Source organism: Pungitius pungitius, chromosome 17 (genome assembly GCF_949316345.1).
Source record: "Pungitius pungitius chromosome 17, fPunPun2.1, whole genome shotgun sequence".
In the NCBI taxonomy this organism is placed as follows: domain Eukaryota; kingdom Metazoa; phylum Chordata; class Actinopteri; order Perciformes; family Gasterosteidae; genus Pungitius; species Pungitius pungitius.
The window spans coordinates 17,505,545-17,532,213 of NC_084916.1; the positions used below are offsets into that span (position 1 = coordinate 17,505,545).

The 26,669-nt window shown below is 46.9% G+C and overlaps 4 protein-coding genes and 1 long non-coding RNA gene across 9 annotated transcripts; 1 reads left to right on the forward strand and 4 right to left on the reverse strand.

Moving 5' to 3' along the window:
• Positions 1–129: 129 nt before the first annotated feature.
• LOC119218945 (epsin-2) lies at positions 130–7,748 on the reverse strand. 4 transcript variants are annotated; one of them, XM_037473752.2, is made up of 10 exons: positions 7,621–7,748; positions 6,406–6,531; positions 6,238–6,311; positions 5,540–5,695; positions 4,999–5,127; positions 4,686–4,806; positions 4,421–4,596; positions 2,768–4,085; positions 2,200–2,346; positions 130–1,839 (listed from the first exon to the last, which is right to left on the reverse strand). In XM_037473752.2, the coding sequence occupies exons 3-10, from the start codon at positions 6,304–6,306 to the stop codon at positions 1,544–1,546; spliced, it is 2,412 nt and encodes an 803-aa protein (XP_037329649.2). In that variant the 5' UTR covers positions 6,307–6,311; positions 6,406–6,531; positions 7,621–7,748; the 3' UTR covers positions 130–1,543. The 4 variants fall into 4 exon arrangements, with proteins under 4 accessions (XP_037329649.2, XP_037329650.2, XP_037329648.2 ...); XM_037473753.2 differs by lacking the exon at positions 7,621–7,748 and adding an exon at positions 7,059–7,299 and having other exon boundaries at positions 2,200–2,340; XM_037473751.2 differs by lacking the exon at positions 7,621–7,748 and adding an exon at positions 7,059–7,298.
• LOC119219054 (uncharacterized) lies at positions 7,404–10,486 on the forward strand. 2 transcript variants are annotated; one of them, XR_009942643.1, is made up of 3 exons: positions 7,404–7,543; positions 7,766–7,919; positions 9,253–9,379. It is a non-coding gene; the product is annotated as an uncharacterized LOC119219054 (long non-coding RNA). The 2 variants fall into 2 exon arrangements; XR_009942644.1 differs by lacking the exon at positions 7,404–7,543 and adding an exon at positions 10,408–10,486 and having other exon boundaries at positions 7,782–7,919.
• On the reverse strand, positions 8,932–13,421 carry si:ch211-171h4.3 (serine/threonine-protein kinase SBK2). Its single transcript, XM_037473832.2, has 5 exons — positions 13,180–13,421; positions 11,728–11,872; positions 11,446–11,648; positions 11,165–11,326; positions 8,932–10,923 (listed from the first exon to the last, which is right to left on the reverse strand). The coding sequence occupies exons 1-5, from the start codon at positions 13,183–13,185 to the stop codon at positions 10,327–10,329; spliced, it is 1,113 nt and encodes a 370-aa protein (XP_037329729.2). The 5' UTR covers positions 13,186–13,421; the 3' UTR covers positions 8,932–10,326.
• A 1,412-nt stretch (positions 13,422–14,833) lies between these two features.
• Positions 14,834–19,561, reverse strand: il11b (interleukin 11b). The gene is made up of 5 exons (XM_062558654.1): positions 19,546–19,561; positions 16,226–16,389; positions 15,693–15,788; positions 15,427–15,594; positions 14,834–15,004 (listed from the first exon to the last, which is right to left on the reverse strand). The coding sequence occupies exons 1-5, from the start codon at positions 19,559–19,561 to the stop codon at positions 14,834–14,836; spliced, it is 615 nt and encodes a 204-aa protein (XP_062414638.1).
• A 2,021-nt stretch (positions 19,562–21,582) lies between these two features.
• si:ch211-171h4.5 (myelin-associated glycoprotein) lies at positions 21,583–26,072 on the reverse strand. The gene is made up of 12 exons (XM_062558540.1): positions 26,001–26,072; positions 25,564–25,612; positions 25,218–25,426; positions 24,740–24,893; positions 24,072–24,229; positions 23,561–23,714; positions 23,074–23,210; positions 22,763–22,901; positions 22,584–22,677; positions 22,473–22,491; positions 22,082–22,159; positions 21,583–21,857 (listed from the first exon to the last, which is right to left on the reverse strand). Exons 2-12 carry the CDS (start codon positions 25,610–25,612, stop codon positions 21,756–21,758), a joined length of 1,293 nt encoding a protein of 430 aa, XP_062414524.1. The 5' UTR covers positions 26,001–26,072; the 3' UTR covers positions 21,583–21,755.
• Between the last annotated feature and the right edge of the window lie 597 nt (positions 26,073–26,669).

Sequence of the window (26,669 nt, forward strand, 5' to 3'; positions counted from 1 at the left end):
CACCGTCGGTAACTGAGTTGATTGATAAAGCCGCGATCGGGTCGGAGCCAATCACAAAACCGCACATCGATCAATACCATCCGGTCGTGTCGTCTCGTTGGCGACGCCGGGACAAAAGTTGACCTGAACTTGTCTTTAAAGTATCATTAAATAATTGGATCAAGCCTGACTGAACACTTCTCGTCCTCCAAAGGTTCACTTCCTTCCCATAGACATCAATAAATACATATTCAGGATTTTAACACTAATATACAGTATATTTCAAGGTTCATCTGTGATTACTTCCACTATTTACATCAGCACAATTTATACTGAACACACACACACACACACACAAACCTGCAGTGGGGTCTCAGTCCTGTTCAGGTCTCACATCTACAGAAACTCTTCAGTATTTCCACAGAGATTCACAGTTAAGATGCTCTCTGCTTCCCCCGACTCGTGCCACGGGGAAAAGAAGGATGGCCGAGTGAATAAATCCGATTCAAAAATCATTTCACACACGTTTTGTGTGTTTATCTTTTTAACGAGTCAGCAGGTCTTAGCAGAGGAAATGATGGGTTGAATTAAGGGATCATACAAGTGGTTTTGCATGTTTTAGCCAAATGTTGCTACTTCAAGAAAAAGTGAGTGAAATACCATTTGGTTATATTGTAAGGCGTAAAAAAATATTAAGACATTATCTGTGGTCTGTAATTGGAAAAATGGTAGCGAAACATACATTTAGTGTACAAAAACATGTAAAACCACCAAGTGCGGTCCTTCGATGTATCGGATTCATCTGGAATGTTCCACGTCGAGCTGTCACAACAGGAACGGATTGTTGGTTCTTTTCTCCGGGTCAGCCGACCCGTCGAGGGGGACTCTCCCCCCGGCCCGTTGAGTGGTTTCTCCCCAATGAGCCACCCCTGCTTGGCAATGTCCTCCAAAGAAACGGGACGGATCCATTCCTGTTCCCATTGAGGGGGAGTCTTTGAAGGGGTTCCCCACTAGAGACACGGATTGTACCACTCCAGTGGCTGAACGCGGGGGAGTGTCAAAGACCGAGTGAGAAACTCCTGTGGCGTGGGACGGTAGCTGAACTAAGGGAGTCTCACTGAAAGGATTAGCAGCTCCAAAATGGGCGGAAGGTTCCCCGAAGGTTTCATGAAGGGAAAAACCTGCTGCTGCCACAGGGCCATATGTCATGCCTCTGGCTTTGAGAGCGCCTGGGAAATTAGGAGGGAGCAACAGCAGGATGGGGGGGGGGTTAAAGTATTCCAGCAAAGAGAAAATGCACCAGAGCAGAAGGGAGAGAGGGTGAGAAGATTTACATCTCGGCTGGTTAATGTACACTGGGGTTCTACACTAAACTTCAATAGGCCACTAACACACATACACACGCACCACAGCGAGAGAACAGGTGGGGGGAGGGGGGGGGGGGATGATTACAGTAATCTTTTCCATTCAAACCTATTGCTCAATATTAACTTGTCATGTATACGATCTCTCCCGCCTCGCTTTCTGGACTTGAGCTAAACCGTAGTGGAATGAATCGGAATCATCATCCCCAATTATTAGTGTGTCTCAGGGAATATCCAGTCTGAAGTTGGTCATGCATCCATTTGAAGCAAGCGCTCCCACACGAAGCCTTTATTGCGGTTATTGTCAGCCAGAGCGACGCGGCTCGTCCTTCCTTACCGGCGGCGTGCGTCTGGGCGAGGAGCGTGCTGGCGACGGGTCGCCGCATGGGTTCGGGATTAGAAGAAAATAGATTGTCCAAGTCAACAAGCGCCGCCGCAGAGCCCAGAAACAAAGCAGTCTTTCTACACGCCTTCTCCTCCTGCGCCAGTCCCCCTCCTGCAATACAATACAGGTCCAGTTCTACTCTAAAAGGTATTTTCTTTTGGGAACAGGTCAGGGAGGAAAAGAGAGCAAAGTGGAAGAGAGGTTTAGTGGGTTACAGATTGTTAGCCAGCTGCTGACTGATGAGAAGATGGGGGTGAAATGGAGGAAATGCAAGTAAACAGTAATCAGGCACAAAAAGTTACGTTGTTAGTGACCAGCAAACCAGCTGGTAATGTCTTTTATGGGTTAAAAACATCTATATTAAAACTATTCAGAGGAAATATTTAGTTGATTTGAGCAGAGCGAGCAGAGTACTGAACAGACACTGAGGATGGAAGGATGGATTTGAGAAAACAGCCATGTGTGACCTACCTGCCCCGTTGCTAGGTGCGTTGCTTGGCGCACCCCAAGGATCACCTGTTTTGGACCCGCCGTCGCCGAACGGATCACTAGACGGGGAGGAGGCCACGGGGGGGGCAGGTGAACCCCAAGCATCATCTGTGCTGACCGGAGCTGCAGCTTGACAGGTGAAAAAGATGTGAAAAACATTTCAGTGGAACGGTTTTGTTCAGAGACTTCAGTCGTAAAAAGAAGCGCTTCTATTTCTGGAGTGATCTGAACACCGGATTCTGTATTGTTCATGCAGTCAGGTGCAAATGGCCTCGTTTAACTCCCTATAAGTGGGTACTGGTTGGCGACTTTGAGCCCCTTCCTACTCGCAACGACTGGTTCTGATGATCACAGATAGTTGATGAATGTCAGCTAGCATCAATTGATAGTAAATGCTGCGTGGCCGGTGTTGACTGACTCTAGAAATGACAACGGCACAACCAGGTAACAAAAGATCACTTCTGATGACACCTGAAATAATCTTATTTATTAAAAAACACCATGGAATATTGATGATCTGTTTAGCAGAATGTAGATGGTAGTTTTTTACCTGGAGCTCCCCATGGGTCATTGTCCAGTTTGGATGCATCTTCAAATGCATCAGAATTATCAACAGGTGAGAAGGTGCTTGTCCCATCCCCCCAGGGGTCTTCACCCTTTGTTTCCTTTAGAGCAGATTGCACCCCCCATGTATGTGACCCATCAATGGGTGGAGAGCTAGCAGGGGCTCCCCATGCATCTGCAGAGTCTTGAGGCGAGCTCAGTAGAGGGGCATTGAAGGGATCGGACTCATCACTTTTGGGTGGACTGAATGGCTCTTTGAATGGATCCTCTTTTGGGAGTGTTGATGGTGCAACAAAGGAGTCCTTTTCTGTAGGGGATGATGCAGAGAAAGGATCCTCTTTGGGAGGTGTTGGTGCAGCAAAGGGGTCATCTTTAGGGGGCGTTGATGCTGGGGCCGTGAAGGGATCGTCCTTGGGGGCCGTGAAGGGATCGTCCTTGGGCGCGGTGAAGGGATCGTCCTTGGGGGCGGTGAAGGGATCGTCCTTGGGGGCGGTGAAGGGATCGTCCTTGGGGGCGGTGAAGGGATCGTCCTTGGGCGCCGTGAAGGGATCGTCCTTGGGCGCCGTGAAGGGATCGTCCTTGGGCGCCGTGAAGGGATCGTCCTTGGGCGCCGTGAAGGGATCGTCCTTGGGGGCCGTGAAGGGATCGTCCTTGGGGGCCGTGAAGGGATCGTCCTTGGGCGCCGTGAAGGGATCGTCCTTGGGCGCCGTGAAGGGATCGTCCTTGGGCGCCGTGAAGGGATCGTCCTTGGGCGCCGTGAAGGGATCGTCCTTGGGCGCCGTGAAGGGATCGTCCTTGGGCGCCGTGAAGGGATCGTCCTTGTGCGCCGTGAAGGGATCGTCCTTGGGGGCCGTGAAGGGATCGTCCTTGGGCGCCGTGAAGGGATCGTCGTTTGATGAATTAAACAGATCTGGTTTATCCTTTGGAGCACTAAATGGATCGTCCTTGTCTTTGGGTGCATTGAAGGGGTCTGAACTATCTTTTGCGGAGTTGAACTGGTGGTCGTTTGGTGTTGCAAAAGGATCTCCTCCCTTCTTTGGAGCAGCAAAAGCATCTTTATCAGTTTTGGTCGGAGCCCCCCAAGGATCGCCGATGGCGGCTGTATCAGTTGCATCAGGCTTAGTGGTTGTGCCCCATGGATCTGCAGCTTCCTTAGGTTCTGTCGGGGCTCCCCAAGCATCTGGTTTTACCTTGACTTCCTCCTCCTGCTCCTGTTCCTCTGCTTTCGCTCCTCCCCAAGCACCTTTTTCATCATTGCCCTTGCCGGCATCCTCCCATTTCAGCTCCTCTTCACTCATCTTGGCCTAGAATATTACAGTCAGACAGGTAAATACAAACCTTAACAAATGGGTTCATTAGTGGTGTTACGTAACCCGTCCTGCCAACAAGGGTTACGGGTTTGTTTAAGCAGAACAATCGATTGCATTTTAACTGGTCTGTGACCTCTTTACAAATAAAGCCTCTTTTGACTGAACTTTTTGCTTCAAAGACTGTATTACGGAAGTCTTGGTTTGTTGATATAAACAATTTGAGGACAGGGTTAGCACTGCCTTACAGTGGTATTACAGTAGTAGTATTACAGTAGTATTTGTGCTTTTATGTCCACTGCGAGTGAGCTCTGTACTTGATTTACACGTACCCTCCTCTCCTTGTCTCTCTTCTCCGCCTCCTGCTTTAAACGCTCCTCTTTGCGGGCGGCGAAGGAAGCGGTCAAGTCGGCAACTGAAGGTATGTTGTCTAAGGAAGGAAGCCCTGGGGCCCCAACGACGTAGCATGGCTTGTAGTTTGGATCCTTGATAGCGTCAGTAGATGAGGCTTGTTAGAAGGAATGAAAAAGACAATTAAATGAGACACAAAAAGGTCCTAACAATTGGCATGGTACAGTTTAAGACAGAAGGGCTAACCAGCAGCATTTTTGGAAGTCTTCTCCCTGGTCTTGACAGCAAAGTCTCTCTCCTCCTTTAGTTTATCATCATCTTCCATGAGAACAAGGACAACTTTGGCCTTCTCTCTCACGTTTCCACCCTGGGACACATATGCTTAGATTAGACTTTGACTGAACATTGGAGCAAAATCCTATCCAACCCTGGAAAACAAACATTGTCTTCTTGAGGGATTCTTACAAATATGCAGGACACCACCATTTGAATTTGGCCTAGAGGTTAAAAGGAGTATGAGGATATTGATATTAGAGTGTCAATAATGGATAATCTTCACCTGATCTTTGCCATCCTTTTCTACGAAGCGATACTCTGTGAGGGCTTTGACGATGTAGATGTTCTCTTTCATTTGCAGAAGCACACGGTCGTCACCAGTCTTCAGCAGGTACTCCAGCAGTGTCAGGGACTGTTATGAAAAGAAAATCATCATGAACACATATTAATGCAAAACAAAGGTGTACACAATTGAACCCAAAATAAACTATAGCTGTTCAGTTTTAGGCGAAACAAACTAAAAACACAATCTGCTTTTTGTCTGAACTCATATCTTCAATCTTCAGATGACTTTTCAGTGTCCCATTTAACACATTTTCATTATGTCTTATGATATGAAATACTGTATTTAACAGTATTGTGAAAACATTTAGACTGAAATGGAACTGAAAGCAATTATTGCCAGAGAAGAGAGAGACGAGACCAGAGAAATGCTGAATCTTGGGTGGCCTAAAATTCCTTGTTACCACTGCAGAGGGTTCTGGTGCTACGGGTCTTTTCAAATAATGGGTGTATTGGTATTTTGAAAACCTGTAGACTGATACCTTGTGGATGTGTCTCCAGTTCTTGTCGTCTTTCAGGCGCTTCCAAAGCATCGTCATGATCTCATTGCAGGCCACCACGTTGTAGGTCAGATCAGAGAGGTCAGCCATCTGAGAGCTGGACGGGCCCCACGGGTCATTAGACGTCGCCTCTCTCACCTGCAAAAAGAAGCCAAGCAAGAAAGGTCAGGAAAAACTGGCGACAGTCCGAAGGTCGCAGGGGCCAGCTTGTCACACTCGCTAACCGTATAAAGCGTGATTACAATTACAATGATGATCTGTGGCACCAATTGAATATTTTATGCTAATAAACATGAATAGAAGTGAATGGCTCACTGCGGTTCAACTGCAGTTTGCTGCAGTAGAAACTTGGATGACGTGTTTTATTGTTCTTGCACCTATAAGTCAATCCTTTGGTGAGCCAACTTCTTTTCAAACTCATGCCGTACACCACAGAAGTGTATTTAACAGGCACATGTTGTAGTTGTGACAGTGTGCTGTAGGTTAAAAGTGAATCTCATAGCCATCTCTCTCACCAAGGTTACTGCTAAGAATCTAATTAAAGCAAAAATGCTATAAAATCATTTTGAAATAAAACACATCTGAGACTAAACTTAAAGATTCTATGAAAATGTACTTTTCCTTCTAGAGGGAACATTTAGTCGACCTAATGGTGATATACGAGTCTACTTTTTTTTTACCTTGACCTCTGCCTCAGAGTAGTTCTGGACCAGGTTCTTCAGCTGGCGGCGGAGCATAGAGGACGTCATGGTGTCTAATGGGGGGGTTAAACATGTGTAACAGAGTCAGCACAGAGAATAAAGATCCACACATATTAAGAATAAAACCCCACACACAAAGTACCGTACCTTCAGCAGAGTATGTGACGCGAAAAGTATTTCTCTATAAGGTTGGTTCAGAGAGAGCACATCCTTGAAGCTTTATCTCCCCAATGACTGCATTGACTCAGGGTGTTCAGAAACCAGATCCTACACCTGCAGGGAACATTCAGTAAAATAAAAGAGCTGAGGCATTGGGTTGGCAAGCTCACAAATACGAACACGTGACTGAAGAGGCCAACCGACAGGGTGTTCCACAGCTCGTGTTTCACCGCGACGAAACACGACATCTTCCCCTAACGTTTGGTCAGCTATCTGGCTACAAGCTACGAGCTAAATGATACAAGCTACGAGCTACAAGCTACACGCTACAAGCTAAAGGCTACGAGCTACGCGCTTCCAGCTGGTTCGCTCGGTGGGTGAGAAAAGCCTCGGTTCGCGGTGCAGCCGGATGATCCGCTGCGAGCCGACGTGTGCGTGAGGATGCTGCTTCAGGACCTCGGAGAGCGACGGCGGGCGGCCCCGAACCCGTCAACGGTCCAACGCAGTGATGGAGGCAGCGGGAGTGAGCTCGGACGTCAGACGTTATCGATCGAATCAAACGGTTGGATTCCACCAAACAGTCGCCGCCGTCGGTTAAAAGGAGATAGAGACGCGGTATTCGACGCCTCGGAGGAGAGTACCTGAGGAAGAAGAGCTCCCCACCGGGTAGATGGCCAGGATTCTTCGAGGAGACGCGGCGAGAAGACACGACGACGACGACTTCCGCTTCCGCAGAGTTCAGCACCACCCGCCAGTCCACGCCCCCTCAGGGGATTTGTTGTTCTATCCACCGGTTTGGCGTTTTTTTTTTATCATGATACCGAAAAAAATAATTCACGGAAAATTAACTGGTTTTCCTAAAAAGTTACAATATCGTACCTTAAGTAACATTTCCGGTGCATTTTGGTACGTGACTGAAGGGACGGCGCCCCCCCCCCCCCACACACACACACAGACACCCCCCCCCCCCCTCCTTAGAAAAGAGGAGAATAAATGAGTCGCAACCACTACTCCCACATCGATAACAGTTGAATCAAGATGGCGGCAGAGGGCGAGTACGAGTCGATCCTGTGCGTGAAGCCCGATGTCAACGTGCATCGCATCCCGCCGTGAGCCTCCAGTACAGGTAACGGATTGACCGCCGCTCGCTCACGGCGCTTTTGAAATACGGAATGACGGCTCTTGGGGTCGTTTCGCTCTCACCAAGCCTACAGATCACACCGATGAGTTGGCTGTGCTGCAGCTTTGAGACGTACAGCACTTCCCTTGGTGTGGTTTCTCTGGGAAAACGCTGAGACGGGTTGTTTATTTGCGTCTCGGTGCTGATGGCGGTGATGCGTCTCTGCAGGTGCGTGAAACAAGAGCATGAATTCAGTAAAAGTGCCCAGCTCGGGGATTCGGGACCAAAACTGGACTTGGGCTTCAAAGATGACCAGCGCTAGTTCAGACCTGTAGGGAGGCTCCTCTGCTCCTGCAAGGTCATTTCCCATCCTGGACCAGAAGTACGTAGACATCTTTATTTATTTATTTTTTAATTTTTTTTAAGCCTTCTGTCTTAAAAAGTTTTTCCTGTGCCGAGGTGAGGGTTTTGGTACAGAGGATGTGTACAGACTGTAAAGCCCTCTGAGGCAAATTAGTAATCTGTGATTTTGGGCTCTACAAAATAAAATGAATTGGATATGGGTTGATGTCAGGACTCTGGATATTTATCTTTAACAAATAGAGTACAGCTAAGCTATTCAAATAAAATTCTATAATAACTCTAGGACAAAATAACGCAATTGTAGTATTTGTAGAATGGATCCACCCCCCAAAATATATTTAAGGGCTACGTGTGAGAAGCAGGTTTTCTCCTCTTTAATGTGTCTGCATGGCCCTCCCAGTAGAGGGCGCTCTATTTTGTCTTTTCTAACTGCGACGCCCCCCCCCCCCCTGCAGGAGAAAAGATTCGCTCTCTCTGAAACTGTAAGGAATGGGTTCAGAGCGGCTGAGCTAACGAAGGCTACTTTAAGACCGTTTCTTTATTGCTCTAAAGGTGGCATTTCAATCTACTTTTTGTGTATTGGCCTTATTATTATTTCTTATGCTTCCCTGAATCATTCCCTGAATCATTTGGAAATTAAAGCTGATGTGGCTCATTTCTGTGACTGCAGAAGGAAATCCGCTTTGAGGATGATCATCTCAGGTCTTCTGATGATGATGATGATGATGAATGTCTTTATGGCAGCAGATGATTCGTTGGTTGTTGTGCAGAACAACAAAATGTAACAATAATTCCTCAACTGTGAATTTATTTAGTTTTCCTACAGTTCCTTTTCTTTCTTCTTTTAACGGATTTGTGATCACATCACAGCCGCTGTATGAATCTTCGTGACGATGATTGATGGCGATGTGTTTTTCACTGGCTTAAATGTATAAAAGTAAATGCCTATTTCTCACTCATTCTCCACTGACTCATTTGATGACCGAGGTAATAAGTAAGAGGATATAAATCCTTCCAAAGGAGGCGTGATGTCTTGTTACTAATAATCATTTTATGGAGCACTGAAGCAGAACAACACAGTAAATTCACTCAGACTGTCCATAAATGCTATTTTCTTCACAAATGTTCTTCTGCTAGATTTGAATCGGCATTTTCAACAATCCTGCAGCACCGTTCCTTTTTACAAAACATCTTAAAAAGAGTCAGCCAAAACATAATAACACATGAAGTAACCATGTGATATATATATAATATCTCAATATCCTTTTATCTTTCTCTTAACACGCAGAGTGTCACATTTCTATCTCATTTCTTCTTTTACTTGTTTCTCTTTTCTTCCGGTGAATCTTTAGCTTCCCTCTGTGCGCTCCGAGCGACGCGCAGACAGGAAATGACGTCACCGCAAATATGACACCGCGTCTTTCTCGGCTCACTCCCTCAGAAGCACGTTGGCACGCACACGCACACGCGGCGTATCAGGTGAAATGTCAGGAGCGGATCCGGTGTCCGTGTAGTTTTTATTTACTGCCTGGGGGGGGACTTTGCTTCTCCAACAGAAACAAAAAGCAGGCCGTTTTTTGGCTTTTATGAGCGTGTTGGTTTCACAAGCTGGACTGAAAACGGGGGGGTCATATAACCCAAGGTCATATAACACCTTATGCTGATGATATATGATCAGTTGTCATTAGGGCCTTCAGAAGGTTTAAGTAAACAAGGCATCATCTTTACTCAGATGTAGTGTAGTTAAACTCACTGAGGGACCTGAGACCGCAGAACTTCTTTCAAATCATCCAAAGAAACCACACAATCCCATTCATTTGGTTTTCAGGTCTAATTGATGACTTGTGGTTTGACCTCAGCGTGTCTCACAGGTCAAAGAGCTATCTGCAGTGCTCAGGTAGTAAACATGTTTTAAATAAACTTATATAAAAAACCCCAAACTAAACCCACAATTTGATTAGAGATAAAGTATAAAGGAAAATAAATTCAGTAAAATATGTATTCCCTTTGAAATACTATTGTATTACTTGAAACCGGGTCAAATTGTTTTGGCACTGCCCCCCCCCCCCTCCGTCTGGCAGACACGTTGATGGCTATAAAAACCTCGCAGTCTAAATGCAGCTCATAAGCTGCTGTGATGAATCTGCTCTCAGGCCTAAAGCCAAATATAGCTGCACAGCCCTACAGGTGGTGTCTTTACAAGGACATGATCACATATTCCTTTTACAGCACTAATAAACACTACAAGTGATGCCTTTGCCTTGTTTTTCCAATGTAAATATTCATACATATCTATATATTACAAACATATTGTTCAAATAATAAATCATCAAATGCCGTCCCAGTAGAGAGGTTTCTCTGTCACGCCTAAACATCTTTGTATGAACATTATTATCTACAATCTATAAACTGATCATTCTGACTCCTCATCGCTCTCCTCTCCCCTCCTTCTCCTTCATGTTCCGGATCGCCACCTTCCCTCCGCTCTTCTTCCTCTCCTCCTCCAGCCTCGCCCGCTCCTTCTCCATCACCCACTCCCCCCCGAGGTAGTTCAGCGCCTCCTCGGGTCGCGCGCGCAGGCGGGGGCTCGGGTCCAGGAGCGTCCGGAAGAAGCAGCGCGCCAGCGGCGTGAAGCACGCAAACTGGGGCGCCACGGGAGGCCCCTCCTCCACCGACCCGCCCCCGCCCCGAGGCTCCGCCCACACGTCCAGCTCGTCGTGGGGGCCTTTGGCTCCGTCGGACCACTCCCGGTACCTCAGGTAGGACCGGCAGTCGCTGGCGGTCTCGGCCCACGGGTGGGCGCCGGTGAGCATGGCGTAGGCGAGGACCCCCAGGGCCCAGGTGTCCGTGCTGGGCTCCACCGCCACCCAGACCCGGCCCGTCTTCCCCCCCCCGGCGCCCGGCTCGGCGGCGGCGCTCTGGCTGCTGCGGCTGTCCTCGTTGCCGCGGGCGACCTCGGACTCAGGCGTGCAGTAAGGTGAGCTGTACCAGACCTCCGGGACCTTGGTGCCCGCGGCCTTCACCTGGAGGACAAGGCGGAGTAAAATTCAGTAGATTTAAAGTAAAGGGTTTGATGTTCTTTAAATCCTGGACTATTTTTGCTCCACCTGCTCCACCTGCTCCACCTGCACTCTTTAGCTTTTGCCAACTTCGTTATTAAGCAACCGGACGGCATTATAAATCCATCGCAGTTTTGGGCCAGTATGGCTTAAAGGTCAAAGGTGAAGCAAGCCTAATATTTGGTGTTTTCTCTTTGGTACCCACCATGCCGAAGTCTCCCAGTTTGACCCAGCGGCAGGCGGAGTCGCACAGGAACACGTTCTCCGGTTTGAGGTCTCTGTGGACGAAACCCAGAGCGTGCAGGTGGGACAGAGCGCCGCACAGCTGGGACACCACCCGCTGACAGGAGTCCTCCTCCATGCCGACCTGGGGAGTGCAAAGGGAGGAGGAGGAGGAGGGGGAGGAGGTGGGGGGGGGGGGGGTGTGGGCAGCAGGCCTGGACCTAAACTCACACCTCACACGCCACGTGAAACGAGGCCACACACCTCGGGCAGGATGACGTCGTAGAGGTCTCCGAAGAGGCTGGCCTGCTGGGCGAAGACGTAGTGGGACGGCGTGGAGTAGGCGATGCCCAGCGCCCTGGTGAGGGACGGGTGGGTGCAGAAGGACAGGGAGAGGTTGTACTCCCTCAGGAAGGAGAAGAGCGACGTGGACTCGCGGGGGAAGAACTTCAGAGCCATCGGGGTACCTGGGAGGACACAGGGGGGGCGGGTGCTGACCTTGGGGTCTTTTTTTTCCACGTTTTGCGTGGTCAGAGTCTCGCTCACCTCTCAGCCGGTGCACGGCCAGCATCACCTTCCCGTAGGAGCCTTCGCCGAGCAGCTTCACCACCTGGAAGTGGTCCGACGTGTCCATCGGCGCCAGAGACTGAGCCGCCAGGTGGCACATCTCATCCAGGAGCTCGGCGGCAGCCTGAGCGCACGCAGGCACGCACACACACACACACACACGCACACGTTTGTTACCATCACACCTCGAGGCCAGCGCCCCCCCTTGAGACAAGAAGCTTGTGATGTTTACTTTGCACGGTGACGATGACTCGGTGAACGACTTGCAACCCAAAACCAGGAGGCTTTATTTACCACCGATAGGTGAGAATTAAAATGCCTCAGCAGGAGGGGTGGGGGTGGGGGGGGGGTGGGGGGAGGGGGGGGACTCCCTCGCGGCTCTTTGAAATGCGCCGGTGGTGACTGTCGTCATGACGACGACGGCAACAGCGATCCACGGGTATGAAAATGTCTGTTAATAGCTGCCCCCCCCCCCCTCATTAGAGAGCTGGTCGGAGCTGTCAGATAGGGTGACCCCCCCCCCCCCCCCCCCCACGCACACACACACACACACCCTGCAACCCCCCAAGACGCAACATTACTACATAATATTGCTAGAAATGTGACATTTGAATAAAAATAGAATCATTCTGCATTGACAGGACAGATATTCGATGTCTGATGTGTGAATACATTTATCATTTAAATGTCTCTAATAAAGTACTCACTCTTAGATGAGCCAATGTTGTTATTGTGTGTTTATTTAGATCATCAAGTATTACGTCGATCACTCGATCCTTCACAAACTCAAATAAAGCCACCTCTCTTTGTTTTGCTCGTGCACAAACAAAATAAACCCAGAATGTTGGTCTGACCCCTCACACACACACACACACACACACACACACACACACACAGGCTGAGAGTGAGTGTGTGCGTGAGATAAATGTCCTTTACATGGAAGCTGATCTCTGGGAGCAGGAACACATGGTGATGAAGGACAGGATCATCAGCTTAAAGCTAAAGCCTGTAAAACGACACCTACGTACCAACAACAAATGCTTGAGCTTCTGACTGCCCCCCCCCCACTAACATACATACACATGTTGTACTAATCATTTCAACAGGCTCCAGCATCTCTGACATTTAAAGTCAAACGTTTGAGCTCTTTGTGTTTTAGGATTATGATTTTATGAAAACACCTCCAGTATGAACATGTTCATCATCGTGTGATAACGAGAGCCTCAATGCAACAAAACCACCTCATGAATATGGTTTTTTCACCATAAGTTGAGTGAGTTTAGACAAATGGCTTTAAAAGCCAACAACAGTTGGAAAAAGGAATCAATCGTATATTAAACCTATTTTGTTTTGCATCTAGTTGTATCTCCATCATGCAGATAGTTTTTGTCTGTTATGAAACAACAATTAGGAGTCTTTTCTTTGACTTACTGTCATTCTGCCGTTGATCTTCAGTCGGTGACCTGTGCAGCCTAAACTCTCTTCATCTACAGGTGCACCTTCACATCTGCTGCACTTGTTTCCTCGGGGAGCTGCAGAGGGACGGCGTGTCGGGGGGAGCTCTGCAGTTGGAGGAGAAGCTCTTCCCTCTAAATGAATGTCTGTCCTCACCTCTGCTCCTCCCCCGGACGCTAGAGGGGCTCCTTGTGTGTGAGGTCCTCCTTTCCCGTGTGTGTGTGCATGCTTCCATGTGGGAGTGTGTCCGACCTCTCCATTGATCTTGGAGGGGATTAAATGGACTTCAGTCTTTGCACTTGTGTATTGACACTTGGTCACGAGTGGTGTGAGTGGTCTGTTTGCGTAGAACCAACATGGGTTTACTTAAGTGGCACAAATGAATGTGGGAAAAAACACAAAAGTCTGGGTCAGATTCAAATATTCCTCTGTTGGAGGAGTTTAAATCCAGCTGCTCATTCATCTGCAGACTGTGTCCTCTGGCAGGTGAAAAACAAACAGGTGTGTGTGTGTCTGTGTGTGTGTGTGTGTGTTTTCCACCTGCCCTGTTTGAAGCATCCAGACGTCGCTCCCTTTTTCTCCAGGTAAAAACCACGTCTTTAGTTCAGGGTTACGCCCCTCTGCGGTACTTCCCATCATGCACTTAAACGAGGACTTAAAATAGCAAGTAAATATAAAGAAAGCCGTTTTGGCAGGTAGTGAACTTTGTAAAATGAGGTGAAGTGAGGTCCCGCCTCCACAGTCTGTCATGTTTGGGTGGAGATCACTGCTGCAGGTTCTAAAGTGAGATCATGTTCAGAAGAATCATTCATCACCACGGAGGAGATCTTTCTTTCAAGTATAAAACTTTATTCAGGCCTTCATTTCGAAGATACAAAAGCAAAATGTATAAATGCTACAGTTAAAGATTCATTACTATGACAATACTTTATTATTAATATTATTAAATATGACATAATAGATACCCCAGATTTAAAAAAAACGAGATGCCTGCATCTCACACAATAATATAAAAAAGCTCATAAATAGCATCCTAAATAAGTACAAAAGACCAGAGTAGTTTTGAGGTGGTTCAGCTCACTCCTGTGGACACGGAGCAGGTCCTGTGATTGTAAACAGCCTCGTGGAGAGTATTTCAAGAGGAATGACACATTTCCAACGTATTCTGCCCTAACTGCTGAATGTAGAACATCTGGTCCCTGTGGATCCCGGTGATGACACACCTTCCTGGTTCAGCGTGACAACATTTGCTGAATCGTACAAAACCCCAAAAGGAACACAGACGGGATTCTCATTAACTCTGCAGCCATTTTGTCATGAACCAAAGTATCAGACTCGAGCGTCATGAGGTCCTGCAACAAATCCAGCCAACAATTATTAAAAGATTGGAACAACACGTGGGGCTCGTTGGGGCTGGAGGCAGAGTGAGGGAACCCAAACTTCTCCTGGGGGCCTTGCATCACTTTTCATGCCGTCCTGTGAGACATCAGACCAAACTCCACGGCGATGCATCCAATGTCAACGTGCTCCAGTCGGGACAAGAGGGTGGGAGGTAAGTAAACACATAGCATTTAAATAGGGAGGGGGGGGGGGGGCGTTAGCAGCTGCCTGCCGGCTGGGGGGCGGAGCTTTAATGTCTCGGGCAGCCGCTGCGTCTCTGGAGAGACGCCAGGACTCTTTTCGACCAATCACTGAAGACCAGCAGCCGCTCAGACACCTCGACGGAGAAGCGCAGGACATCGAAGGCCGTGGAGACGGAGGCCAGGGGGGGGGGCCGCGAAGAGGGAACCTCCTCCCCCATCTGAGGACAGAGAGGACCTTTAGTTTAGAGGAGGCCGTATGTATGTCTCTATTTATTTTGTCTATGAACCATATGTGCCACACTAGATGTGAGGTTATTAATGAGACAATTTGAACTGGAACATGATGGTGCTTTAATGCTTCAATTGTAGTACAATAGAATGATTTTCCATAGTCAGCATTTCAATTTCACATCTTTTTGTTAAGAATTTGCTTATAAAGCCATTCTGTTTAAGTTATTCCATGGGTCCATTTTCTGTGTTTTCCCTCTCCGTCTGATTTTCAAGCTTTATATTCATTTTCTTTATGAATTCAGGTAAAGCCTCCTTTATTTACCAATTCTATTTCAATTTAGCTTTCTTTATTTGGGGTGAATTGTTGTATGATTCATGGTAATGAAATGAGGCGCCCTCGTCGTCCCACCTGGAGAAGAGACGTGTTGAGGAGGTTGGACAGCTGGAGGAGGTGCGCTGCGGCGCCCTCTGTGGCCTCGGAGGACAAACTGACGTTTTCTTTGGCTGTTTTCAACCAATCAACGCGCAGCTTGAAGGACCGCGTGTACAGCAGCAGCCGGGACAGTGACTCGTTCATCTGTGGAGACATTGGACCCACAGACAAGGGACATTAAAACCTACTTTTTAAGATCCCAAACGACATCATTCGAATGTCCTTGATTCAAGAAACGTTACCTTCAGTGAGCTGACATGCGCTGGGTTGTGTTGGATGTGAGGAAGGTCGTCCAGTCGGTGTTCCTCATGTTCAAAGATCATGCGTTCATTGTCCGTCTGGTGGGGACACGATGGGGAAGGAAAGTTGCTTAAAAACACGGAACAGAACACGGAACAGAACAGCTGTGATGAGCGGGACAGAAAAGAACAGGTGGTGATGTAGAAGAGTAAAATGACTGCCTTGAGAACACATGGATCACATGGATCTGGACTGCATTGTGTTTAATCTGAGGAATATTCACGTTGAATTAAATATGTGGACAAAAACACGTGTTTCTCAAGAGACGTTGACTTTTGTTGGTTCACTTGTGTTTTCTATCAAACAACTGATTTGACTGTTTACCTCTTAAGTGTAAATCTTTGTTTTGTACAATACAACACACACACCTACTGAAAAGGGCTTTGTATGTCAGAGTTTAAACAATACAAAGTAAATTCTTGTTGAAGATAGGAGGTACACATATTTCAACATCAATAATTATAGCTGCTCTCACCAGGTGGTGCAGGTTTTTGGACATGTTTTCCAAGCTGTTGAGCTGCAGGAACATCTCCATGAACCTCCCACAGAGCGAGTGGTGGGCGGGCCGAGGCGATGAGCGGACAAACAGCTCAGCCAATAGCAGCAGGTGGAGGAGAGAAGGGGCGGAGTCACGAATCACTGAAAAGAAGAAGAAGAGATTTTTTTAAAAGACCATTGACAAAAGACACGTGACATGTTTCTGTGTTTGCAGGCTGTTGCTTCTTTCTGTAACTGTATTTTGTCGCCTTAGTGCAGAAACGGTTTTTCTTCCTATTGATGTATTTCCTGATGGTGTAACATCAGTATTTGTCAAACAAGATGTTTCTGGGTCTGAATAACAGCAGAAACCTCTAAAATTTAAATTACTGTGCATAAATGAACAAATAAAATAAGCTGGTCTAATATCTGACAAAAGAACACTGCTGCCGCTAAACGGGCTAATCCAAACCAAATGATTACCTTTCAGACTCTACTGTGACTTATATTCTGTTCTACAGTTGGTTAAGAACTTCAAAGCATGAGTTCCGATTAGAGATTACGTGTGTGATCAAAAGTTTAGTGACCTAAATAGGCCAGGCCCGTGTTTGTGTTTCTACTCTGAGCTCCGTCTTTGGTCTCCTCCACCTCTAAAAACCACAGGCTCAAATGTGTTCCCCGGTTCTCTGCTGTCAGTTTGATCTTCAAAGCTTCGTCACCGAAAAACATTTCCTGCTGCTGGAAAGAGGTCAATGGAGCAGAAGATGTGGCTCAAGACTCTAAAGTAACGAGCTGGATGATGCCCATAAAGCTTCAGACCATTTATTAACATTAACATTGCTTCTTTCAGCAGTTTTTTACATGCACTGAACACACATCTGCACAGATGTTCATGTGCAAATGACCCAAATACAAGACTGTATAAATATAAGGACAAATACATGAATACATTTAAAAGTATACTAGTAATGATATATAATATTACTAGATATGAAGACATTGGATTTGATTGAGAGAAAGGCGGTTCCTCTCTGAGTAATCTCTCAGGACTCAACGGGCCTCCTGTCTTTGAACGCCTCATCCTGCATTCTGATAAACACACAGAAAGCAAACGTCCAGCTGTCATCTCCTCCACCTGAGAGGGAATGAGTCCTCAGTGGTTTGTTTTGTCTTCGTCCCTTCGGCTGCAAGGAAGCAGCACCTTAAGCAAGACGATGCAGGTCTGTGAACCCACCGGCTGCTTCCCCCGAGGAGGGAACTGTCTGTCGGTGTTTGATCAGGGTGAAGGAACGTGAGGAATGTCCCCCCCCCCCCCTCTCCCACCCCGCTGTGGGCCTCCTGGTGTAAAGGAGGAGGGGGCCGGTGGGGCACTGCTGTGACTCAGACCGCTCCCTGTGCTGACGTCACCGTGACGACGCCTCTTCAAAGGGAAAACATCCACTTTGTCTGAGACGGAGAACTTAAGACACTTTTACTGTCATTCAGACAGCACTTTAAGGTTAAAGGTCACAGGGGGGGTCGTCCACATTTTGTTGGGAAAGATCAACTTTGGGGCTTTTTATGCATTTTTATATATTCACTAAAATAATCTTCAGAATGAATTTGACTTTTGTCCATAAAAACCCTTCATTGCTTCTCCTTGAAATGATTTTGTTGATTTTTGTCGTTTGATGGTTTGATTTTTTTATTTTTTTCAAATAATAAATCTATAACTTTTTTTGGAAAGCAGAATCTTTTTTGAATTAAAGAACACAATCTTATTCCAAAATCTGAAATATAGGGATGTCCCTCCCTTTAAAAAACAGAAAACCTCAAATAGCGGAATGACTTTGAGTTCTTTGAGACTTTGAGACAGCGAGCGTCTCGTCAGTTTGACAGCGATTCACCACAGAGAGGTGAGCCAGAACATCTCCAGGTGGGAGCTTCACTTCTCCTTCACTCTGCTTGAACAACCACACAAATGAGGTCATTGAAGACAGGACTTCCCTTCAAAGGACCTACTGACCCACAGGGTCGGCTCATCGTCAGCACACAAAGGGAACCTATGGATTACATCAGAAGGCTATCCTCGGCAGCAGCTCATTTCGGCAGCGCACGCCGTCACACGCCGTCACACGCCGACGCACGCCGTCACACGCCGTCGCACGCCGACGCACGCCGACACACCACCATTTTCACTTGGTGTCGGCCTTCCGTCCGACTTTTATCTGGAGAAGCTCCGATGAACTTCTGAAGGGACGTGAGCAGCGTCTGGCAGGAACGCCAACTTCCTCCACCCGGAGCGAGCTGCCAGCTCTCTAGGAACGGTGGAAGCTCTGCTGGTCGCACTGGTTCTTAATGGCGGTTTTTGAAACGGTGTAAATTATCCGCATAATATCAGACTTATTAACAAAGCAACGATTTACAGGCAGAGTCACATGACGGTATGTGAGATGACGTCATTGCCCCTGTGCGTCATCTCTCTCAGACACATGCACACACACACACACACACACACACACACACACACACACACACACATGCACCTTAGAGACTCGTTGTGTTTGTGTAACCTTACAACTTTTCATTCATGAAAACACAGAAGCATTGAGGCGGGAGAAGGTCTTACAGCGAGCCCCTGATCGGACACAACGAGTACCACAACCACGGTGTCAAATTCACAGCATCATAGAACTCTTTTAGAGTTTAATTTAAAGTTTAATTGATAGGAAATTATGAAAGTGCCTTTTTTTGATAATTGAAGTTCACATTTTCAGAATATTGTGCTTAGTTCTGTTTTTTTTAGTTTGAAATAAATAAAACCTGTAATACACTATTTCCCCCCTCAGGAAAGTCACCACATAATAGTGCAACCATGTAAGTGTCTGTGTGCGTTCATTGGTGTCTGCAGGAAGAGGGAAACCCCCAACACACACACACACACACACACACACCTTCACACAGCCGCTGCCTGACCCGACACCAAACACAGTATGACATTTAATTTAATTCACAACATTCATTCACAAACTCTCTCCCATCACACTGACTCTAAAAGTAAGAGTACAGACCACGTGTAGTGAAGCTCCTCTCTCCACACACACACACACACACACACACACACACACACACACACACACACACACACACACACACACACACACACACACACACGTGCCCTATAGGTATGATGAATAAACTTACATTTCATCTCTCCTGCTGCTGCTGTAGTAAACAAAGCTTCTCCAGTCCAGTGTGTCTACTGTACTACGGTGTGTGTGTTATTGTGTGGACACATGTAAAAGTTCCCTTTTAAAGCTTCGCAGCATGACACATCACCTGAGTCATCAGCCATCGTCGCCATGCAAGCCTCTCGACGCCCACGCTGGTCAGACCCCCCCTGCCCCCCCCTTCCTCTAACCCCCCCCCCCCCTTCATCTGAAAAGAAAAAAAAATAGCCTAAGATGACGTCCTCTGCTGAGGCAATAATGAAGTTAATCATGAAAACAAACGAAAGCAGCAGCAGGATGCGGTGAATGAATAAATGACACAAAATGACGATTTGACAAAAAAAACATCTACTGATCTACTGACAAATGTAGTTTTCTCTCCTCTGGTGTCCAAATGTCTGCTAATTTAAAGAGACAAGCTTGCAGCTGAGAGGGAAAAGAGGGAAAAGTCAAGCGCTCCGGCGTCTCAGTCCATCAATAATCCATTCAGGAGATGATAGACTAAATCAAACCAACTCAACCCATCAGCTCAGTATCCTTCACCCCCTCTTACCTGATTAGAAAGGCTGTAATTAACATTTTTACATGTTTTAATTATCACCTGGAGCTCAATAGACGAGGCTTAATGGAGCTCAGATGAACCATCTGTCAATCAAAGTTGGGCCTGAGGCATCTTCTCCGTCCAGTTGTTTCTCGCTTCATTCTTTAAATGAAGAAACTCTCCTGCTCTGAAGTGTGAAGCCCTGAAGCATCCCAGACAACATCTAGCACATCCGCCGCTTTCTTCCCATGTTTGTCATGTGAGTTTTTATGACTTCTATACAGTGGATTTACACAATGATGCTTTTCCTAAATCCAGCTTTGGATAAAAACCCTGATGCAGGTGGTACTTTTCCTAGTTGCAAGAATGGTCATTTTTAGGAACAAGTCACAACTTACTCATGAGTTTTAAGTCACTATGGAGGGAAATATCTGCCAAAAAGCGACAGTTGTGGAAGTTGTTGTTACTCACTTCATTAATGATGGCGGTTTGACTTCCTTAAAGCCTGTCGTCAGCAGACTGAAGTTTGGAGGAATGACGTTGATTCAAGCTTCCAAGAAGCTTCTGATTTCCTGCTTCTGATGAAATGTTTGTGGTATCAAACCGGCACGATACGGAATATTTGACCTGGAGCTTCATCCTCGCCCCACAAAAACCCATTTCTTAAATGTTTGATCTCAGATCACAGAAGGGGTTTGAACCTCCGACCTTAGTGGCAGTGCACGGAAACACGTCACGACATTAAAGACAACAATGCCATTTGGGGTAATGGGAGAGTTGTATTTGGGGGTTTTGGGCGGGGCTTGTTCTCAATAGTGGTTTTCACAAGCCCATTAATCATTTCCCCGAATGCCCACGTTCCGGAAATATTCTACTTATTATCTTCTTTTCTCTCCCTCTTTTTTTTGGAGCTCTGTTGAGTGGAGGAATGTTGGAATGCAGCAGTGAATGGGTGAACAGGGGGGGGGGCATGGCGGAGGGAGGGGCGTCTATTTTAGGCATTACACACCCACACAGCCTAAATGTGCAGGAATCCGGACCTCCAGCGCGGGCATGAAGTGGAGCGTGACAGCGCTTCCTGCTGCTTGCCGCGCCCCCCCCCCCCCCCCCCACGATGACCTCCACCGTCGGGTCACAGACGGTGGAGGTCATCGTGCATTTGCTTTTTTTAACCAGGGCAGGAGTTTGTGTGAGGCTACAGGCCTCTAAATTAAGCTAAATTAAATTAAGCCTCGTCTATTGAGCTGCAGCTCCAGGTGATAATTAAAACTGGTAAAATTATTGCAGGTTCGGAAAATTGTCCTTTTGGGTGATGATCAGTAGAACGCTGCCTCATCAGTTCAACATCTGCTTTAGATTGAGTTAGAGTCTCAGGGACCCGTCAGAATGAGTTCTCATAATGAGCGCAAAGGCGCAACGTTGGAGTCACGAGGCGTCTGGTAAATGAGCCTCGGATGTCTTTCTTTTGTTTTGTTTCACCTCTTATCTCTCAGGGTCATCAGTGCATCTCTTCATCTCTGACACCAAAAATCTCTGAAATAACTCAACAATCCTCCTTTCACAACAGTTTGGTAGACACAAGAAAGTCGGATGATTTAACATCTTCAAAGTTTATTACTCCTCCTCCTACACACAGATTTCTCATCTCATTTCCGGATGAAACGTTTTCCAAACACAAACAACTGTGTGAAAAAGCCCACGTGGCAAAAATATTTGTTTTTTGTGAAGCCTTTTCCAAAATGTTTCTGTAGAAACATCCCGTTTGGACCGTTGCAGCTTCAGGTGCTCTTCGGGGGGAGGTTCTTGTACATGGCTCGCAGGGCGATGGGGTTCTCGTAGTTGTGAACTTCATCAGAGGGCGTCGCCGTGGGCCCATGTGACTTTTGGGATGAAAAAGAAACATATGAGAACGTATGAGAATGATTAGATTCAACTTTAAATGTTCGAAAAATCAATGCTCAGCTCTGATCTCTTCAAATACCTCAACCAATCACAGCTAGTCACAGCCAATCACAGCCAATCACAACCAGTCACAGCCAATCACAGCCAATCACAGCCACTCACAACCAGTCACAGCCAGTCTCAGCCAGTCCCAGCTGGATACCTGGAGCTGCTCGTACTCGGAGGTGACGCTGCGGGGTCTCAGGTCGGTGTAGGTCCGCTCGACCTGCAGCTCGATCCGCTGGAATGAACATTCAGAAAGGATCAGACTTCCAAAAGGTCTCCAGCAATTGTTGCATTTTGATCTTTGATCCAGGTTTAAACCGAGCTCCTTTGAACAAAGGTGTCTATGAGGAATCTTTGTTTTGTGAAAGCTGACGAGGAGACACTCAAACAGATGAAAGGACAGGTCACATGGTTAGAGATGAGTCAGCATGACCGAGGATGTCAGCGAGACTTCATAGAAGTCTCTATCAGATCTTCTCTATGAGTGTTATGCGGGGGAGGGGGGCGTTCACCGTCTGGCTGTCACTCACTGAGAAGTCCCCACTTACCTTCAGCCTCCCGGAAATACTTTGGGTGAGAAGAACAAAACAGAAGAAGAATATGAGCCGTCGGAGGATAAAAGTCACACCTCAAACACATCGGGGTGGGGGGGGCCTTACCTCTGGTACTTGTACACACCCACCACCACAGTCACCACGCAGACGACCAGCAGCACTCCACAGAGGGCGTAGGGAGCCGCCTCCAACCTGCTGCCTGAAAAACACCACCCTCAGCTTCACCACGTCACCAATTTAAAGCGTCCGCGGCCTCAGAGGGCCAGGAAGCGTCAGATGTTCACCTGAGGTGGTGCTGACCTCCAGGGTCACAGGCGCGGACCACTGGGAGAGATTCTGGGCTCGAGCTTCGCACACATGAGCCCCGCTGTCCTTCTGAGTGACCTTGAGGACCAGCGTCCGTCCCTCGCCCGTCCCCGTCAACTGTTGTGGGTGAAGACTCGCAGTGAGGCCTTTGGTCCCATCAGGCAACCAGAAGAAAAAGCTCGCCGGGGGTCAAAGGGGAGCCGCTGAGGTGCTTTTTACTTTTACAGTGTGAACGGTGGCTCTGGTGGAATAAATGGTTGCCCAGAAATCACTGAACACTGTGGTTTACCTCGCCGCCGTCCACTCGGTACCAGGTGTAGAGGCTCACAGGCGGGTTGGCGTCGCTCCGACAGGTGAACGTCACGTTGCTGCCCTCGGGAACGGGAACCGACGTGCTGAGAGTCGCCTCGGTCCCTCGGGGGCCGTCTTGGGGAAGCAGAGAGTTGGACTTGGTGTTAAAATGATCAAATCCAGTCGAGGGAAATCTGAACAAAATACAACATCTATACTGTCCTTTTATTCCACTACGTTGATTCTAAACAAGACAACAACATCACAAGCAACAATTATGACCCCCTTCAACAAATACCATTTAGTAAAACCATCCACCAATTATTATGATCTAATCATTCGTTGTCTTGTTAAATTGCTAAATTTATTATAATTTTTTCTCACACTCCAAATGACACCATATAAAAATAAAAAATTGAAAATAAACATATAAATGTTAATGCCATTGCCCCCCCCCCCCCCCCACACTCTCCTGTGTGTCTCACACAGGACGTTGAGGGTGTGGGTGGCAGGGGGGGGGCGGCTGCTCCCCCCTCCGGTCAGCGGGTAGGACACGGAGCACGAGACGCTGTGGTCGTGATGCTCGGCTGAGGCGGCGAAGGTCAACGTGGAGGTCATCGTCCTCAGTCCGTCCAGACTCTGCTTCGGGAAAACAAAGGAAAAAATCAAATCTAAACCTCTATTTCATTTTCAAATTATAATAATATTCTGTTATGTAATATTCTATTCTGTTTCAATCCATGTAAAAACACAGAATTATTTAAAATTGTAAGTTCATTGTCACAAGTTGTAGTTTATTTAAGTTAAAGGCGGTAAAAATGATTAACAGCAAATGCTGATCTAATAACAAGATGAAATCCTGATGTTCAGTAGTAAATCAATACCAATCATCAGAATATTTTAACAAGAGTCCTTACAAGTCCTTGACTGTGAACGTTAGCTGTGGTGTCCCTACTTGAGGGGGGGGGGGGGTGAATGAAGGAATGAGCGAATCACCTGCTGTGTCTGCGTCTGCTCCTGCCAGGAGGGGTCTCGGGGCAGCCAGGTGATGGAGGGGGGCAGCGTGGAGCAGGGCACTGGGGCAAAGCACTGCAGCCTCACCTGGTCTCCCTCCGTCACCTGACCCACAGAGGTCAGCTGGGGGGGGGGCGGCTCTGTGGAGGGGGGGGGGGCAGGTGCCGTGTTTGGGATTCAGCTCTTTAATTCTCTCTTTAGCTCTGATTGTTAGTTTTGATATTGGGATTTTTTTTTCAGATTATTCTTTATAGATCATTGGGTTTCTTGGATAGTGGTCAAAATAATCATAATAATACAACTTTGTTGGTCCCAACTTTTTTTTTTTTTAACAAATAATTAAAACATCTTTATCAAGTGTTTTACTGCGACTCTGACATTATGTTGTAAGTGATATACGTTAAAGGACTACATTACATTACACATTACATTATTTAGAAAAGCTTTTGCACGTCAGCCTTTCATACTGGATTCAATGTTCCAAGTAGTTTAAAATGATTATAAAATACAAACATCTCCCTCATGTGGCTCAAAAGATGCTGCACACCACTGACGACCACTTGGATGGTCTCCTCGTAGAAACATCATCTAAACAGCCAAATACATCAATAACCATCAAACATGTACTGATCAATGTAATCCACGCTTACCTGCTCGGACGTCAATCATGACGCCTTCATGGAAATTGTACTTGACGTGATTTAAACAGCTGAGTCTGAAGAAGAAGATGTCGCTCTGGTTCTTGGGGAACCTGTGGAACGTTGTGCTGCAGTTCTTCTTCGCCAAGTCCCCGACGATTTCCCCCTAACGGCACGAGACATGAACCCTTAAACAAAGATGTCAGGTGGGATGTAAAAGAGACGCATCTCCACTGGAACGGCTTCTGACACAACGTCCACAAGGACTACTCTAAGCTCAAGTCATGTCTTCTACACAAAGGGACAGATCTGGGTTAGCTTAGCTTAGCATAACGACTGGATGTGGGGGGGATCAGCTAGCGCCTCTAAAACTCAGTACCGGAAAAGTGTCCACCTCGTTTCTTTACCACAGGGAGACTTCAGTCCCTCGTCCACCAGGTGTCACCAAAGGTTTGACGGGTTGGACATTGACATCGTTGAGAGGACCCACCTGCATGGTGTTGGCGTGAGGATGCCCTTCACTGAAGACGGGGGGGGCGTCCACTCGTCCTTTCTTCCAGATGCCGGCGCACGAGCTGTTCACGATGTTGGCTTCCTCCTTTTGGGGGACATCGAAACGACACGGGACCTCGAGGCAGGAGCCAGCGACGCCCTCCATCCTCTTGGGCAGGGTGGCCTTCCAGGTCTCACAAAGGACACCTGATGGGGGGAGAGGGGGGGGGGGGTGCAGATGTAAGGTGTAAGGCTTTGATTTGACTGGAAATAGGAAATAACACAACAAGTGTACTTCGGCCTTGCGAAACAGCTGTTGCCTGAGTGAACGGGGAACTTCTGACCTTGCATCAGCGCGATGAGCAAAGCAACGACCGGCAGAGGGGCGGCCATCTTTAAACACAAAGGACGACAAGAGGAAAAGGACTAAAACATGGACAACAAAACTAAGAAACAAAACACAATAACAGTTCATATACATCCATCCTTACAGGCAGATACAAATATGTGATCTGTGATGTGATTCTAGATGCGCTTTTGTTTAATGTCATTTAAAATAAAATGAAAATGAAATGCAAAAAATAAGAAGAATGAACTCATCCATAAATCCCTGTTACATTTCAGGAAGAAACCTTTGAATTGTTTTTCAAACTCAACATGGCTCTGTCTCACTCTAAAATGAGTTGATGAAGAGTGGCTTATGAATAAACAAAATAAATTATTATTATTTTTATTATTATTTAGTTTAGCTCATAATATAAAGTTCTGTGACTTTACTCACATTTGTATTCGTTTCGTTTCCCTGTCGAGGATGACGGGCAGTTTCTCCAAATGACAGCTCAATGCGGTCGTGTCTGCACACTGAAAGAGAAATGAAAATAAAGAAGAGAAGGAGGAAATGGTGACGAAATGGTGTCACGTTCACTACGTTTGACCACAAAGCGGGACATCAACTGGGTTTAAAACTAAAGATTCTTCACCTGGAAGTTTAACAAACGGTTAAAACATTTAAAATATCATTATTTAAATCACATGTTTTCCTTTCATGTTTTTCATGGGTTTCTAAAGAGTAACAGTGGTGTTTAGAGCGAAGCGCTAACGTTTAACACACTGACCAACATGTGGAATTCATGGTTATCACATTTCTTATTTCCAATACACGTGTGAACAATATTCAGATAAGATGTAAAACTGTGTGTTGAGAGTAAATCTGAGCTGCAGTTGTTGGTTGAAGGACTTTTGCTGTGTGTCACATCAGCATCTCTGATGTAACCTTTTTGCAACAGCTCCCGACCTCTGTGAGGAGAGACCTGATTGGCCGAGGGGAAGAGAGGGCGGGACATTGAAGCCTTTCTGGGAGCCAGCGGAATGTGGGAAGGAAGCAATTTAATGAGTCTGAATGAATTAGTGTGACCCACATTACATTATGTCCACTTATTTATTCATTAAA